Consider the following 16809-nt stretch of genomic DNA (forward strand, 5'->3'; position numbering starts at 1 on the left):
CTTTCAGATGAAGTTGACCTACGCAGACCTCTGGGACTTGCGGGGTAGGAAAGGGCTGCCTCTCATCCAATTAACTCGTCTTTGTCATACGCATAAATATGTGAGGAGCTGTGCTGGACGCTCAGATAAGTGGGGTGAGGGCATGGAGAGGAAAGGGGGAGGAGCTTGTCCATCTACACAACACCCCCCCCCCCCGCCATTCTTTTGAAATGCTTATGACTCTTCCTCCTCGCTCCGCTCACCCTCTCTTTTAATGTGGCGGAGTCATCCATTCCATTAACCCTCCTCCTGCTGCCCTTCCCATGTAAGAATGAGGCAGATCCCCCACCACTCCCGGCCCCCCCCCCCCCCATACAGAAAGCAGGCCAACAAGACCCACAGTGGTGATGATGGCAGGGGCATTAGTCATGCTCTGAGCCACGGCAGGCTGTTGCTATCCCGAGAGCCTTTGTTGTCCACCGACTACCGACTTGCTAAGCCGGGGATTTCACATGTTTCATTAACACTTGAACCCGGCACATGCACTTTTGAGCGTTTGAACATCGACGCTTGCGAAAAAACAGAAATGTGCACGCTTGAAACACGAAAATGCAAAAACAGAGCAAGGTCATTCGTGTGTGCTATAGCATCTAGCAGCACTAGCGACCAGCAACAATGGTGGAAATTCAAGGATTTCTCTTTGTGAACGGACAATATTGTGAAATGTTAATTGAGTTTTTCATTCATAACTGAAAGTTGTGGGAGTAGCAATCAATCGGGAAGTGAATGCCAGTAACTTTATCATTGTTATCATTGTAATGATCTATGTTTCTGTGCTTTTTTTTAACCTTTTACACCTAAGCCTCAAAATGTCTTATTTTCACCATAAAAGGGCCAGAAAATGTCCTGTGAGTTAATAAATGTCACTATTTACAATTTACTGCATGTTAAAATAGTGTATTAACTACTTGTTGTGTTAAATATTCTGACTTTAAACTCAGAATTCTGACTTTAAACTCAGAATTCTCAGAGTTTTAAAGAAAGAATTCTCAGAATAAAGTCTGAATTCTTAGTTTAAAGTATACAACGTATTTAAAATGTGTTTGAGTCTTTGTCTCAATGTCCAAAATCAGGCCAAATAATGGAAACTTATTCACAGGCGTTTTTTCCAACTCTTACCTCTCTGGTGACAAAGACGCTAATTTGCCGTCTTCCTGCAAACAGCGCGAGTGAAATTACCGTAATAACCACACACACACGTTTGCTTTGACGTGTTTTTCATGAACCGCTAGATTTCTTCCGATAGCGCAAACATTGGCGTAATTACAGCAATGCAAAGTCTGCGATACGGAGCATTTTCAAACCTCATTTTTGGGCCTCTCAAAAGAACGGGGATCTCCAATGCAGAAACGATACGAAAAGGATGACGTCTCGTGCGCTCTTATACGTAGCTGCGTGGTTGTGTATTGACTGTGAAGAACACATTCAGTCTTTTAGAGTGCCCTGCGCCACACTGGTGTAGGGGGCACCATTCAAGTGGAGGTCACTTGCCAAGGCGTTATAATGCTCTGGGCCGGGCACAACAAGACTGAGGGCAATCCACTTAAAGCGAACCATAGACCCCTTCGAGGCCACCCCGAGTATCACACTTCTGAATGGAGAATGTAAAGTAGGCTCTGTGCAGCGCTATGGACAGAGGGAAACGGCCAGAGAGGAAGGTGGGGAGGCAGAGAATACAGCACAGCAACACCCGAAAACCCCTGTGTCCACCAAGCTGTATCGTAGGGTTAAACCACATATGTTAAACTCGAGGCCCGGGGGCCAGATGTGGCCCGCCACGTCATTCTATGTGGCCCGCGAGTGGTTAATTGGTCTTAAAAATCTGTGTTAAAATAGGTCTATGCTGCTTTAAGGCGTGCTTTGACCATAAACTACATTTCCCACAATGCATGGCGATTGCCTTACCCTCAAAGTGACGGCATCACCATCGAGGACCAGATCACATCTATAATGCATCATATTTGTAACTTGAATAAGTAATAAATACAGAAAGTTATGTTATGGAGTAGCTACCTTTGTTTTACATTATATTTGGTTACATTTAGTTACATTTATTCTGTATGACAGTCACATCTGGCCCTTTGAGGGTAACCATTCAGCCCTCAGTGAAAATGAGTTTGACACCCCTGGGTTAAACTGTACCAAATGAACCGATCTGGACCATCCAAGTTTCTGGGTAAGGGATAAACATTGCAATCTGTTGATGAAATCAACAACGGTGTCTTTTGTGTAACCGCGCAGCCTGCGGCCTTCAATAAATCAAAGCTTGTCGCCGTTCTTGAGATGACCCGACCGTGCCAAGAAGAAGGAACTCGGAATGCCGAATGTCTCCATTGCTGCTCTTGATTTACTGTCTCGCGTGTCTTGGTATGACATTGCGCTATTTACGTATACCAGTGGTGGAGAAAGGACGATCGGGGGGAGTATCGCTCCAAACCGCACCGTAGTGACGTTACGTGACGGATCGGGCAACATCAAAGTTAGAAAGTCTGCCCTGATGTTCTCCCTCTGACTCCGTCCACATGTTTTGTTGTGTGAACTCTGGCCTCAGGCCATGGATGGAGGAAATGGAGGAATTAATTGTATTATACAAAGATTAATGGAGTGTACTAATTGCATCAGCGATGCCAATTTCCATGTGAGTTTTGGCAGCGCAGAAGTGGACCAAGCTCCTTGTTCTGACAGCCGCTGCCACCCTCGTACGCTCCCTTCTCTTCTCTCCTCCTCCTGCAAGGGATTATCTCTTTACCCGGCCCCATCGTACTATACAGTATCTTCATTTTCCGCCTTTCTTGTCTTTCGTAATAGAATTAGTGGCACGTCCATCTGTACCGAGCATCTCCTTGTTCCTGACAGCTAATGGGGGGAGCCGTTCCCGGTCCAGGATGACTGATACCGGGATGTCCTTCCTCCAGGGTAACATCTATAGCAATTTTCTCTTGATTCGCTGAGTGATGGACTCGCGGCAAAGGGACGTGGACCTAATGATCATTGTGAAGATGGGCTCTCTAACTCAAGGCCGTAGAGTGTGGATGATTACAAGCCATACAATAAGCCGTGTCTCCTCCCTCCTCCCTCCCCCTCTTTTCTCTCTCTGTGCTGAGGTATTTCCAGAATGCCGCCGGCCATGATGGATTTATGAGTGGGCCATACTTTGGTAAACACCGATGGTGGGCAGCTTTGTCCACCCCCCCCCCCCCCCCCCGTGATATAGTGAAGGTCCCCATAAAAAATGGGAAAACCAGGTTACGGCCACCATAGAACTGGGCTAAACAATAAAAGGCTTTATGGGCAGATATGGGCCTGTACCATAAATGCTGGAATCTGCTGTCTGAGGGACATTAAAGGGGTAATGGTGGTGGTGGGGGGGTCGGGGTTTAGCTTTCACAAAGATCCCTGCAGGCTCTAAGAAGGTCTTCTTCTTTTTTTTTAACCCCCTCCCAAAAAAAAAAGGCACATGCACACACGCTGAGGTTTGCAGAGCTGCACCGATTTATCTGGTGTGAGATCTATAGAACAGTTTAACTCTAGGTCAGGTCTGCGAGCGCGTAGATTGACAGAAGGAAGGCGGAAGTGGCGCGTGGCGTTCCGTCGATAGCTGCAGCTTGTTCTCGCGTTGAAGGGTCGAGGCCCTCATTATACGTTGGCTTGCTTGTCGGGGCGGCACAGCTGTTGGGTTGTGGCCGGTGCTGCCTGTACAGGCTGCACAAAACCAGCTGTGCAAACAAACACACACACGCACACCCACTGTGGAGTGGCAACAGACAGGTCGGTAGGGGTTTCAGGTAGACTCGAAAGCAAACATTCACCTTGGCTCCGACACACAAACACATCCGAGGAGGGGTGGCTCCTACGTCCATGCTGGTGGTAGAGTAGAGTAGATCACGGTGTCCATTATCACAATCATTAGATAAGGCTGTGTGAAGACCTGGAAGGATGCTGCCTCTCAAATTAGAACAACCCCCCCCCTCCCCACTCTGGATCTATCCTCTTTTGTCCCCGCTGAGCTGCTTTATTAGGTCGCTGGGACGATTTAAGAAAGATAGAAAGCTTTGCAGAGATTTCCGAATTCTTTATCGCCCGGGCATTAGCCATCTGCTGGCACGGGTGCCAGAGAGTTCGAGCGAGGTGAGAGACTCCATTGGCCTCCGTGTTTGCGTAGCAGTCGCTTTAAGGACAGACAGGAACTCTGAAATTAGGACCAGGCCTTTCTAACTCGGGCATGTCTGGCCTTATCTTGTCAAGAGATAGCCACGAAATCCACGAAATCCAAGTCTCCACGACTTGGAATTCCGGCGTGTTTTGAGTTGACTGTGAGAGAACACATTGTGCAGAAAATGTTCACAAACTTTTGTAGGGAAAATAAAGAGAAACAAGGATCCCTCCAGAGTACAGAAAACACAGGAGTCAGCGGACAGCTGATCGCAGATGTTGCTGGATCGTCTCCAGATCTGCTCTGACACCATTTGTGTGTTTACAGAGAAGTCACTCTTCATTCTCTCTCTTTTATTTTTTTATCGCGCACAATAATCCAAATGACATTACGACCTATTGTTTGTTCTAACCTGTCAGCTCATCTCCTCGGGGGGGGGAGGAATGGCAGAGGGAGCACCTTTTACTACTTCCTAACACCCCCCGATTGGGGCTTAGAAAGAAGGAGAGTGGGGCAGTAAAAATAGTTTGACACCCTCAAGGTCCAGCCGGCAATCTCCTCTCCGCCCTTGTCCATAAAACTCTTTGAATTCCCTCCTAAAAATCTTTCTTCCTTCTCCCCCACCACCACCTCTCCACTGGACCCTAAAGGTCCAGCTTTGCTCCACATCAACGGTATTTAGTCATCGCTCATAGTGTCCCTTTATTGGGTAATGTCATACTTTTTTATGCTTAAGTTTGGAAATTTTCCTCTAAAGACCGTCTGAAGTGTTCGGTTTAATCATCTTCAACATACACTAGTTACCACAGGGGTCCATTTGTGGACCGGATCAACAGAGACCAGGTCTGAACTGGGTCTTGGAACCTTCTCTGATATCATCAACAGAGAAGGTTTTTACTTTACATTGTATAGTTGCATGCTGTGCATTGATCGGCTTCAACCCCTGCAGTCATTTTGGCTTTAGAGCAGATAAGTGGTCACGGCGAAGCTCCTTAATGCCAGGTGTGAACTGAGGGATTTGGAGCTCATTGGAGTGATCTGATCACTCCAGACGTATGGAGTATGTTCAATGCCAGGTATTAACGGGCGATTTTTGTTGAGCTTGACCTCTATAGGACGACATTAAGAAAGACGGTGACAAGAATCGTTAGCAATATACCGGTGTGGTTAAGGCAAATGGAACCATGTTGAGTCGTCGGTGTTTTGTCTTTGTGGTAAATGGTTTTACTGCGTAGTTTTTAGGTCATCGAAATCTTCCTGTTTGTAGATCACGGAAGAGGATTAGGGCCACACAGGAAAACAATGTTTGAGTTCTCTTCTGAGTTTAGAGTCAGAATTCTGAGTTTTAAAGTCAGAATTCTGAGAATAGTCAGAATCAGTGTTCAAAGTCAGAATTCCGAGTTTTGAAGTCAGAATTCAGAGAATAAAGTCAGAATCTGAGTTTCAAGTCAAAATTCTGAGAATAAAGTCAGCATTCTGAGTTTAAAGTCAGAATTCCGAGTTTTAAAAGTCAGAATCCTGAGAATAACGTCAGAATTCTGAGTTTAAAGTCAGAATTCTAAGAATAAAGTCAGAATTCTGATTTTTAAAGTCAGAATTCTGAGAACAGTCAGTATCAGTTTAGTCAGAATCTGAGTTTAAAGTCAGAATTCCAAGTGTTAAAGTCAGAATTCAGAGAATAAAGTCAGAATCTGAGTTTAAAGTCAGTCAGAATTCTGAGTTTTTCTCTTTATTCCCAGAATTCTGAGTTTGAAGTCGGAGCTCTGTTTGGCCCTTATCCTCTTCCGTAGTTGATGATTGACCCATTACAGTTTTTTTTAAGCGTCAAATTGTCAGCCTCCAGCTTCAGTTTCCATTTCTGAAGTCGTCTGTAAACTAACTTTCCCTTTTTCCTACAAACACAGGGACCCTTGCCTCACCCCGAGGCTATACATCACCCATACTTCCCAGGGAGAATGGTTTGGATTAGTGGACGAGTGTGATTTACTCTTGGCAGCTTGAACAACTTACACGACAATGTTTGCGATACAGTAATCCACTAGAACCCCCGCAAACCACTTTGAGCTCATTTGAGCATTCGCATTACATTACATTTGTTTCTTAAGCCTCCGCCGTGTCTGAACGGTGCTTAAATCAGGCTCATCGTCTGGTTTTCCCTGGACTTTATCAAGCAACACTCGTAAGGCTTGAGCTGTAAAAATGAAGATTTGCTTTCACGGTGACTGAGACACTGAGACCGAGACACAGTCTCGCCCTCTCTGGACTCGTGTTGCGTCACATTATGTCCCAGCAGCCACCTGGACTTGTGCATTAATGTGGGCTGAACCTCTTGTGACTCACTTTGCACAGTCGTGAAGATGCATTAGAGACCACTAACCACACTCACTCCCCCGCTATATTTATGGCACCGATCGTCAAGTGTACTGTACGTCTTATTATGTGTGTGCATGTTTGTGTCTGAGGACTAACTCACATGTAAGGACCGGGAACAGCCTGGCCCCGAAACCAGCGCTCATTGTTCCACTGATGCAATGGAGTAAGACCTAATTCCCCAAACCGTCCTCTCCACGGAGCCCTCTTTCTCACACCTTTTGTGAAAATAATACCTCATTTATTTATTCTTAGGCGCTTCGATGAATCCAATTTTATTAAAGAAGGAAAAGTGACTTTTTTTTTTATGTACTAAATAAACGAGAGGGCTGTGGGAAAGAAGACGTTTTTCAGGTCTAACCCCCCCCCCCCCCTCCCTCCCTCCCCCTTTAATAAGCAATGATCGGCAATCTGTTATCTCTTAGCTTGTTTTACGCAATCATGGGGTATTACCCGGGGATGAATGCTCTCCCCTCGGAGAAGAAAACAGAGCCTGGAAAATTAGCATTTTCTGACAGCTATTACTCATACGGCTAATCCTGTTAAGGAATGTGTGGCCGTGTTATCAGCGCAGGCAAAGGGGTCGCCGCGACCCAGGCCTGGACACTGAGCTTTTATCAGCCAGCGTAAACACACGGGGGTCTGCGTTAAATAAGTGTCACAGTCAGTGGGGGCGGAGCAGGCCAGCCACCCCCCAGGCTCCATACCCCGATAATCCTCTGCAAAAACTGTGTCAGTCACACTCAGCTGTGCCCTGTGACTCAAATATTGGTACAGTGGAGGGGTGGGGGCGGGGGTTACTGTGGTGGTCATGATGTACTTTAACGCACACGTCACAGGTTTTTGGCCATGTCCACATTAGCCCGCAGAATAGCTAGATACCACAATCAGTGTGTTTACATGCATGTTAAAAGTCTGATTTTAGTCACACTACGGCAATAATTTGGTTTTCTTAATGTCATGTAGACATGTTAGTCCGACTAAAGCGGGCTAGTCTTAGTCAGACTAACGTACCTGGATAATGCCATTAATAGTCTGATTTTCGTCGGACTAAGAAAATAATTAGGTTTTCTTCATGTCATGTAAACACATTAGTCTGACTAAAATCAAGCTAGTTTTAGTCGGACTAACATACCTGGATAATGCCATTCATAGTCCTATTTTAGTCAGACTAAGACAATAATTTTGTTTTCTTGATGTCATGTAAGCATGTTAGTCCGACTAAAATCAAGCTAGTCTTAGTCAGACTGGATAATACCATTCATAGTCCGATTACTCCTGCATGTATACACTTAGTCAGACTGGAGTCGGACTTGGCATTCTGCACATGCACCAAAATTTCCTCCCCCACACCGTCCATCTACCCATTTGCTTTTTCTGTGACTTAAAAGGTCAACAGAATACTGATTCAATACAAACTAGCTTATAGTAGTAGCAATATAGCACTAGTTGTTGTCCGATTGCCTGTCTTAGTCAGACTACGGCTGACTGAGATAAAAAATACATTTTCCACTGGCCTTTCTGCATGTTTGCATGTTCTCCCCATGTGTGCGTGGGTTTCCTCCAGGTTCTCTGGTTTCTCTGGAGGTGTGGTGTGGATGGTTGTTTGTCTCTATGTGGATGGATGTCCATAAACATGTTGTCATAGATGACCCTCTTGACCTTGTGTGGTACATTCCATTTTATGATCAAACACAGGGCTGAACGGTTGTGACTTTTCTGCCTGAGGTTGTGATTGCGTTTCAAGCTTCTATTCAATAATGACAGCATTATAGATTTTAAATGCAGTATCACCATCAGAATATTCACTCGTTTTCTAATGGGAGGACAAGAACCTGAAGATGTGAATTGCTTCCAACACATCTGTATCATATCAGAAAGTTTCTGGGCTCTTTCACGGACAGTGAAACTGGGTCGGCTGTGCTGCATGAAGCAATATCCCAAAGTGCAACCTTTGCAATTTGCCAATTGCATTTGTTTAAACCTCTGACATGAAATGTGCGTGATATTTTCAACCAAATCAAGTTTGTTTGCGTAGCTCGTGTTCACAAATCAAAGTTTAAAAAGTGGACGAAACAGGAAGAGCCACTGAGGACGGATGCTTTTTCCAGAAAGGCCAGATGTGCAATAGATGTCTCGTCATTTTTTTTTAAGCCCACTGTACCATTGTCCGTTGAGCGTGTGCACACAGCTCAAGGTCACAGCTGTACTCCAAATCACTGTGTCAGTGTTTTTTGAAAAAACCTCGCTGTCACTACTGCGACAATAAAGACCAAACTTATGCCGCTATTACTGTAACGTGTGCAACGATATGTAATGACATGCTGTCGTTATTGTCATAACTGTGTGCGCACGACACAAAAGACGCCTCTGTTTGCCTCCTCTGGCTCTTACTGAGTCTTAAAGCTCACGTAGAGTGGTCCTGTTGCACATATATGTGAGTTATGGAGGTCTACTTACATACATTAACTTGTTTTTATGGTCAAAAACCTCCTAGTTGCTGTAAACGAGAAATCTCTCCTCACTGACGCTCTCCTCAGCCGCGGTGTTTCAGACTGAAATCTCACACCCAGAAGACAGACTGTGTTGTGATTGGCCAGCCAGCGTAGAGCCTTTCCAACTGTCTTGTGATTGGCCAGTACCCCGGAAGCGACATAATCAGCACACCAGCTCTCAGAAGAGCAGCTCCCCCCTCTGGAACGGTGGATGCACTGCTCCTCATTATCAAAACATCGTTTTAACAGTGTTTAAAAATAGCTTCGTCACGACTCCCCGCCGCAGTCCCTTTGACGACCTTTGACCCGGAGTCAGAAGACACTGTCGCTGGTGAAACACCTCCACAACGGACGTTATTCTTCTTCTGCGGTTCAATGTACGCAACCGGATGTGCCCGGAGCAGGAGGATCTGCTGTTCAGGAGAACCGCTGTTTACGTACTGTTACGAACTGTTTGTTTTGAACATTCAGGGCTTCGTAAACAAGGTAATGACTCAGATATACACTAAAAAAAGAGCGTTAATTGGAACTTCCGGTCTAGTTCCGCTTTAAGAGAAGATTTGAGGACGGAGGAAGTTGCGTCATGTCCAGATAGTAAAGCTCCTTTTTGTCCTCGGTCGGCGCCATATTCTTCCCGCGTTGAAACGTTCAAATCATGACGCTTGCTGTGATTTCTCTGGCTCGGAGCCCCGTTCATGACACAGCTGCATGTTCTCCAAACAAGTCGCGACAGTGCGTGCGTGGAATGTTGCCGAGTAAAGGTGGAGTAATAACCTTAAATTATGGACGTGAAAGCTACTGCGTGGAAGCAACTACTTCCTGCACTTTTTCTTCCAGCTGGAACGCCACTGTGAGAAAAGTTAAGTGTCAGTTACCGTGACTGGGTGACTCTGCTTTCTTTTGTTGCTTTATGTGTTGTGTGGTGCCCGGGGTGTGTGTGTGTGTGTGGGGGGGGGGGGGTTGGTGGAGTTGAGCCGCGGCGCCTCTGTGGGCAAGAACTTTGCGGGCAAAAGTGCGATGGTGTTCCACCGAGCGTACGAGGTGGGAAATGTTGAATAATGTGGCATGAGAGCGAGCCGGAGAGGCGAATCCGAGTCAGCCAGTGGGTCACCGGGAGGTGAGGCTGCCTACTTCTCTGGGTTCAGGAAAAGTTCAGCCGCATAGCATTAGGCAAATTAGGGAGACAGCGGCTGGGGAAGAATGGGGAGGGAGAAAAAAAAAATGGAGGGGTAGGGACTGATGAGAGCACGGAGGGAGAGAGAGGGTCGAATTAGTTAGGAAGGTGGAGACCAAATAAAGAGTGTGAACATAGAGGGGGTCCTTCCAGGAAAAGAGTCACAGATAGTGCAGCGGTGGGTCACTCATTATGCCCATGAACTCTGTTTGAAGACTCATTACTGCAGCTTATATAACTCAACTCAAATACATCACTATTTAAAGTCCTTAAAGTGAGGGGGGGGGGGGGGGGGGGGAGCGGGTTGCCCCGTGTGTGTTGGGGAAAGGGAGATCCACAGTGACGTCCCTGAAGGGGTTAAACAAGAGGAGGAGCGACGCATGAAAGGAGGTGGAGGGGAAGGAGAGAAAAAAAAAAAGAAAAGAGAGCCGGAGTGGAGGGCGGAGCCACAGCGCTCAGCTCAGCTGCTGTGTCTTGTCACATTTTGTGCAGAGCATGAGAGCTGCACGGTGCGCTGCGCTCCTGCTGCTGCTGCTGCCGCTGGATGGTTTTAGTGTCTCACGCAACCGAACACGAACGAGTCGCTTGCGCTGCGTGTTTTAACGCGGACCTGGATGTGAAGGCAGCGGGCAACTGGTGAAGAAGAAGAGAGAGGAGAGGAGAGGAGAGAGGAGCTTGTTGTTGTTGTGGAGCCCCGGCGCACGGAGGGAGACCGGTTCTTTGGCGCGGCTGACAGGAGTCCACCCACGGCGGGCGCAAACGGGACAAGCGACCGCAAACCTGAAAAGGACAAAACTGCAACTGGACGGGATTGTTTTTTTTCTTCTTCTCTGTGATTCCTGCGCCACTGTTAGTCTGTGTCTGTGTTTGTGGACACAGACTTTTGGAGATTTTATTCTATTTTTTTGGGGGGGGATTTTATTTTATTTTTTTACCCGGATTGTTTTCCCAGTGTGTTGGCTTGGATACAGCCTCACATGTTTGCAGTGTGTGTGTGTGTGTGTGTGTGTGTGTGTGTGTGTGAACAAGGCCAAAGGGGATTGTGCTGAAGTTATCCGCGTCGTTTGAACAGCTTGTTTTATATATTTTTTTTTATTTCTAGCGCCGGGTTCCTTTATCGGACACCATGCTGCAGACTGTTCTGCTGAATTATATTTTCAAGCTGAGCGCAGCCGATTAGGCTTTTTTTTTTCTATAAATCGCAGATTCACTCCTCGATTTTTTTCGATTTTTAATTTTTCGAGAAGATGCCAAATGTTCCTCTGCCCCTGCTGGCTCTGGATTTACCACTTTGATGCCCATCCGATCCGATCTGAAAACCCACACTGCTCGACAGTTCAAAATAATAATAATAAATAAAGAAAAACAATAATCCCCCCCCCTGCTGTCGTCCTGCGTCGTATAATGTATGAGAGTGTGGACGTTGTGGGACTGAATCCCAGCCCGAACCCGTTTCTAATGATGGATTACTACAACCAGAGCAGAGGATGTTTGATCCCGGAGAAAGGACTGGTGCCCGGAGCGCCTCATCCGTACAGCGCGTCCATCAGGAACCAGCACTGGAACGGCTCCAATCACTGTAGGTGCCTTCTCCTGCTCATCTGTGTCAAAGTTAAAACGTCCCTGCTGCTGCTATTGTTGTTGTTGTTTGTGTGCATGCATTCTTCTCCAAAAACACGGTTCATTTTAGACCTTTACATGCCTCTCATCGTCCATTTATATCAATAATTAAATGTCTTTAATGTGCACCACACAGTGCTGCATGTTCCCCTCCATCACTGAGCCACATATGTGCATAATATAGAGTTGACCCACTTTCTGTTGCCTCCTCTATGCGCACAGGTTTGTTTTCTCTCTGCAGCTCACTGATCTAAGTCATGTTATCCACCAAAATATGCACTAAATACAAACAAGCGTGTGTTCTTTTTTCTTTTTTTTTTCTCACATGCCAACGTTAATCAGATCAAATTTCCCCCCTTGCCAGTTTTATCCCATCAGCTCCTCTAGTAATCTGGATACGTGCACCCCCACAGTTCCTGAGCAGCACCGTGTCCGTTTACTGTAGTTATAATAGGACAGAACTACATTTTGCATGTCGAAAAACTAGTATTTGCTGGATGATGTCAAGGAGCGAGGATGCCACATTTGTGTGTCACGTCTAAAAATAGCACCGCCATGTCTGATGCTGGTTTTTTTAAGACTCACTTTGGGTGAAGTGGTTTGGTCTGCACCAGCAGCAGCAGCCGTGGGAGATTTCAGTTCACTGATACTGTATCGAGAGAGTTTTATTACCACGACAACAAAGTACCAGACCCCCCTGCACAAAGCTTGGCGCGGGGAGAAGAAGAAGAAGAAGAAGAAGAAGAAGAAGAAGAAGAAGAAGAAGAAGAAGAAGCTCTGTTGTCTTTCACAGCTGAAGGAGCGTTAAAATAAAGGACAGGAATCTCCACAGGCTCTTAAGGGCCAATTTCCTCCTCGTCTCCGCTCTATAGAAACAAAACACAGCGACAAAAGGGGGGGGAATTTTTGATAAAAATGTCGGTTTTGTTTGCACACAAGCGTGCTTGTTTTTCCAAGTCAAATCAGATTAGAAATTCCTAGATTTATTCTTTTTTTTTTAGGTTTTTTTTTTCAAAACAGAAATCCACCGACTGAAAAGCCGTACTTGCAGCACTGATTCAAACCATGTGAGCTCGTCTGAGAGACAGTTTGTCGGGGCGGGAGGTGTATGAGGGGGTGAGGGGGGGTGAGGGAGTGAGGGGGTGGGGGGGGGTTAGGCCCAGGAAAAGACCTCTGATCCTTTACTCGACTCCACATTGTTTTGCTCAACGGAGGAGTTGTAGAGGTGGGGGTGAGTAGCGGTGGCATATCTGCTCTTTTGCTTTACGGCTTGAATGCAATAAAAAATGTATTGCACACAACCAGGCAGCGGTGGTTGGTGGTGGTGGTGGTGGAGTTGATAGGCACAACATCCGCTCGTGTCGTCACGTGGGCTTTTCTTTTTTTGGGGGGGGGTGGTAGCAGAAAACAACAAAACAGATAAAGCAGAGCAAGATTTCTCCTCTTTTCTCCTCCAGGAACATCTGCACGCTTTATCTTTCCCTGGTTTTGTTTTTATGATATTAACCTCACAGACAGTGGTCTCACGGTGTATTATCCTCTTCACGGGGGTTTTTACAAACACATTTGCTGGAGTTTGGAAGTTAACTTTTTTTTTTTTTTTTTACCCCCACTGTGCTTTTTTTTGGTCCAACCTCTCCACACTGGATCTAACTATTCATTATAGGCTTTACAGAGGAGCCTCTCCAGAGTCGTACCAGTGCACTCTGTGACATCTTTTCCCTGCGGCCAATCGGGCTTAAAAATGGCCCTCAGAGCTAATTAAAGTGGGTTAGGCACGCATCCAGCTCGTATGAAAGCTACATCCTGGATTTTATTAATTCCTCCGAGATGCGGTCACCGCGAGTTGTTTGGGTGTCGCGCTGCATTCCGTTCACGCGTAAAAAACCTATCCCTGGCTTTAGCCGCCGTTAGCGATACCAGTCGGATGGCTCCTGACCTCAGACGCTCCGAGTTCAGACTACAAACGGAAATGCACATCCCGCCCGGTTTGAGCGCAGGTTTTTTGCTCGGTCACAGGGAGTGTCGCCGTTTGTAATCCGCTTACGCGCAGAGAAACAATGCTGAAACTTTAACAGTCGGAGGCCTCAACAGACTTAAACTCTGCGCTGAGGGCCTGTCAGGATCTTTATAGCAATTATGGGCTCATGCATGAAAGAATGTGCATGCATGGCCGTGTTCACATGACTGTCACACGCTGGTATGAAGGGCAGAGGGATTGCATGGAGGCGCTCGAATAATGCTCACTAGTGCATAAGCGTCTTGCTCTTTAGTTTTTTTTTTGTCCCAGGCTCTCCACTGTTTCATCGAGAGCAGACGGGACTTTTTTGGGGCATTTTTCTACCGCCAGAGGCGCAGTTTGTGAACAGGCAAGGCAGGCAACTGCTTGGGGCCCCGAGTTGATAGGGGGCGCCCCCGACACTCGGAGCCTGAGGGCTGTTTTTACTGAAATGTGCAGTGACCAGCCGCATCCCAGTCCCCCTTAAAAAACAATGGCCGATTTGCAATGACATCTCAGTAGGAGACCCCCCCTAAAGGGGCCCCACCTCACGTTAACCTGTGTGAAGTTATCGTTCTGCAAGTTGGAAAATGAAGAGGATTATTTACAGTGTAATGCATATCTTTTTTTTAACTTAATTTATGTTTTTTTTCAGTTATTTACAGTATTTTATTGTTCTATATATTTATGTTGTTTTATAATGTGGGTTCTTTACAGTGTAATGTATTTTTTTTAAAGCTATTTACAGTATTTTATTGTTCTTTACATTTATATTTTCACATACTTTTTTAATTACAAGGTTTTTCCGTGTTATTTCATTCATTTCGGCAAAAAATAATATTTTGAACTCGTACATTTTTAGTTGCCGTCAATTATTTGTAACATAATGGTGATGAACACTGGTTGGAAGGAAGGGGCCCCCTGGGAATTTTTCGCTTTACGGCCCCTACAGACTCTAGAATCGCCTCTGTTTAGCGCTGTGTCGTCTGAGAACCCGGTGACTGGCAGCTTAAATCTTAACTCGTAGTCTTGTTTTGCTTTAGCAGAACGATGAGGCCCGAAGAAAAACAGATGGTAATTTCTTTGTTTTTTGGAGCAATGGACTGTAAAAAAAAAAAAAAAAAAACGAAATCAGGAGCATTTTGAGGAATGTGTGGGTTGTTTTTGTGAAAAGTTTGAGCTCTGCCGGTGAAGCGTGAACACATGTGGTTTGGTCTTCTGGCCTTTGACTGCAGCATCAGTCAGCGGCACAACAGCATCTCTAATTGTTTGTGCTGTTAGGCAGCAACATGGAAAAAAAAACTGTGGCTGATGCATTTGGACTCTGTGCAGTCCATCACATTGATTTTGGCCTTGCGAAAGAACCCCGGAATATCACTTCCTCCCCCCCCCCTCCTTTTCCCACCACCCTTCTCTTTATTTATCTATGCAGATTGGATTTGGCAAGTGTGTGTTGAGATTTGGGAAAAACACGAACAACGTTGAGTAAACAAAGCGAGGGCTCGTCCTGTCCCCAGTACACAGTTGGCTGGAGAACTGTCAGCTGCTGCAAATGGACGGGATTTGCTGTCGTAAACATCAGCAGAGGAAAGGGGTCGTCCATTTTTTTCTTTTTCTTGATCAATCCACTCGGAAATATCTTAGCAAAGCTGCTTACAACTTCCTTGGAATTGATTTGTTTTAGGACACTGCGGTGGTCTTTGTCACTTCCAGCCTTTCGCTTTGTTATATTTCGTTCGTGCTTACTCACGCATGCACGTCAGTGCTTTTATGGCCAGACTGCGCTGGGAAATTGTCCTTTTCCTTTTGGGATTTTGTTGATCCCAGTTTGATGGAACTGGCGGCGCAGATAGACAGCAATGGTCCTTGATCTTCCTGCAGAGGAAAGAAGGCTTTGGATCGCTCCACATCTGCCTCACCCCTGTCAGCCATTGGCGACAGTGATTTAGTAGCCCGAGCTCACGCAACGCCACGTCACACGTGTGTGTGTGTGTGTGTGTGTGTGTGTGTGTCCACAGAAACAGGCCCTGCTTTCACCTTCAGGTGAACATCAATAACACGTTTTGTCATCAAGGTATGTTTGAAATCTCAGCGGGGGGGTGAGCGGAGTTCAGCGCCGCTGCTGAAACTCTCCCGGGGAAACGGCCGCAGGGCAGCGCTTCACAACCCGCCATCACTCACATTCAACGTCACTGGCCCTTTTTTTTTTTTTTTACATTGTTTACTAAATAGAGACGCCCTCGGAGGTTCGAGTGTTCCTCCACACCGCAAGGTTATCAGCAGTCAAAGAGAGACCTTGTTTTTGTTTGATCACAGCTGTTGCCTCTGTTTAAGGCACAAAAACAACGCCGTAGACGACTGGCGGTCGCCATTGCAATGTCATTCCATACTTATTATTAGGGTTGGGTAGCGTTGATAATTGAACCGATGCGGTATCGGTATCTGGAATTCAGTATCGGTATCAAACAGTAGCTTAATTCGGTCTATAGAGTCTCCAGAGTCTAAGATTTAAGAGCAGCAAATAAATAAACGTTAAATAAATGTTAGAAATAAACATAGAAGACCTCTCTCTTCCACTAGGGGTGTGGGAAAAAAAATCAATTCACATAGGAATCGCGATTATAATCATCCACGATTCTGAATCGATTCATAAACTTCAAAAATCGATATAAAAAAAAAAAAATCTAGTTTATATTTTGAAAAAACACACCAGTTATTTGTGTACAGTTTATTTTCGTAACCTCTGGGAGAAAAAGGCCTAGCCTAGCCTAGCCTAAGCTTTTATTAATGCAAGTTATTTTTGTGTACAGTAAGTAAGTTTTTATTTGTTTTGAATGAATAAATGTTAACTTTAGTCTTAAGTTTGCCTTTGTGTGATTGTCGAGAATCGTATGAATCGAATGGGTTGAATCCAGAATCGATTTTGAATCGAACCGTGACCCTAAGAATCGGAATCGAT

The 16809-nt window shown here is 45.7% G+C and overlaps 1 protein-coding gene across 2 annotated transcripts in view; it reads left to right on the forward strand.

Moving 5' to 3' along the window:
- Positions 1 to 16809, forward strand: part of raraa (retinoic acid receptor, alpha a) — a gene marked incomplete at its 5' end in the record, with an annotated part of 99544 nt that overhangs the window by 39806 nt on the left and 42929 nt on the right. Inside the window, one exon of one of the 2 annotated variants that reach the window (XM_083903400.1) lies at positions 11636 to 11810. The exons of the other annotated variant lie outside the window; for it this stretch is intronic. Within the exon in view, the coding sequence (XP_083759526.1) occupies positions 11636 to 11810 (175 nt within the window). Of the gene's footprint in view, positions 1 to 11635; positions 11811 to 16809 lie in introns of those variants that run through there. 2 annotated transcript variants of the gene reach the window in all.

Source organism: Microchirus variegatus, assembly GCF_963457635.1.
Source record: "Microchirus variegatus genome assembly, chromosome: 17".
NCBI classification, from domain to species: domain Eukaryota; kingdom Metazoa; phylum Chordata; class Actinopteri; order Pleuronectiformes; family Soleidae; genus Microchirus; species Microchirus variegatus.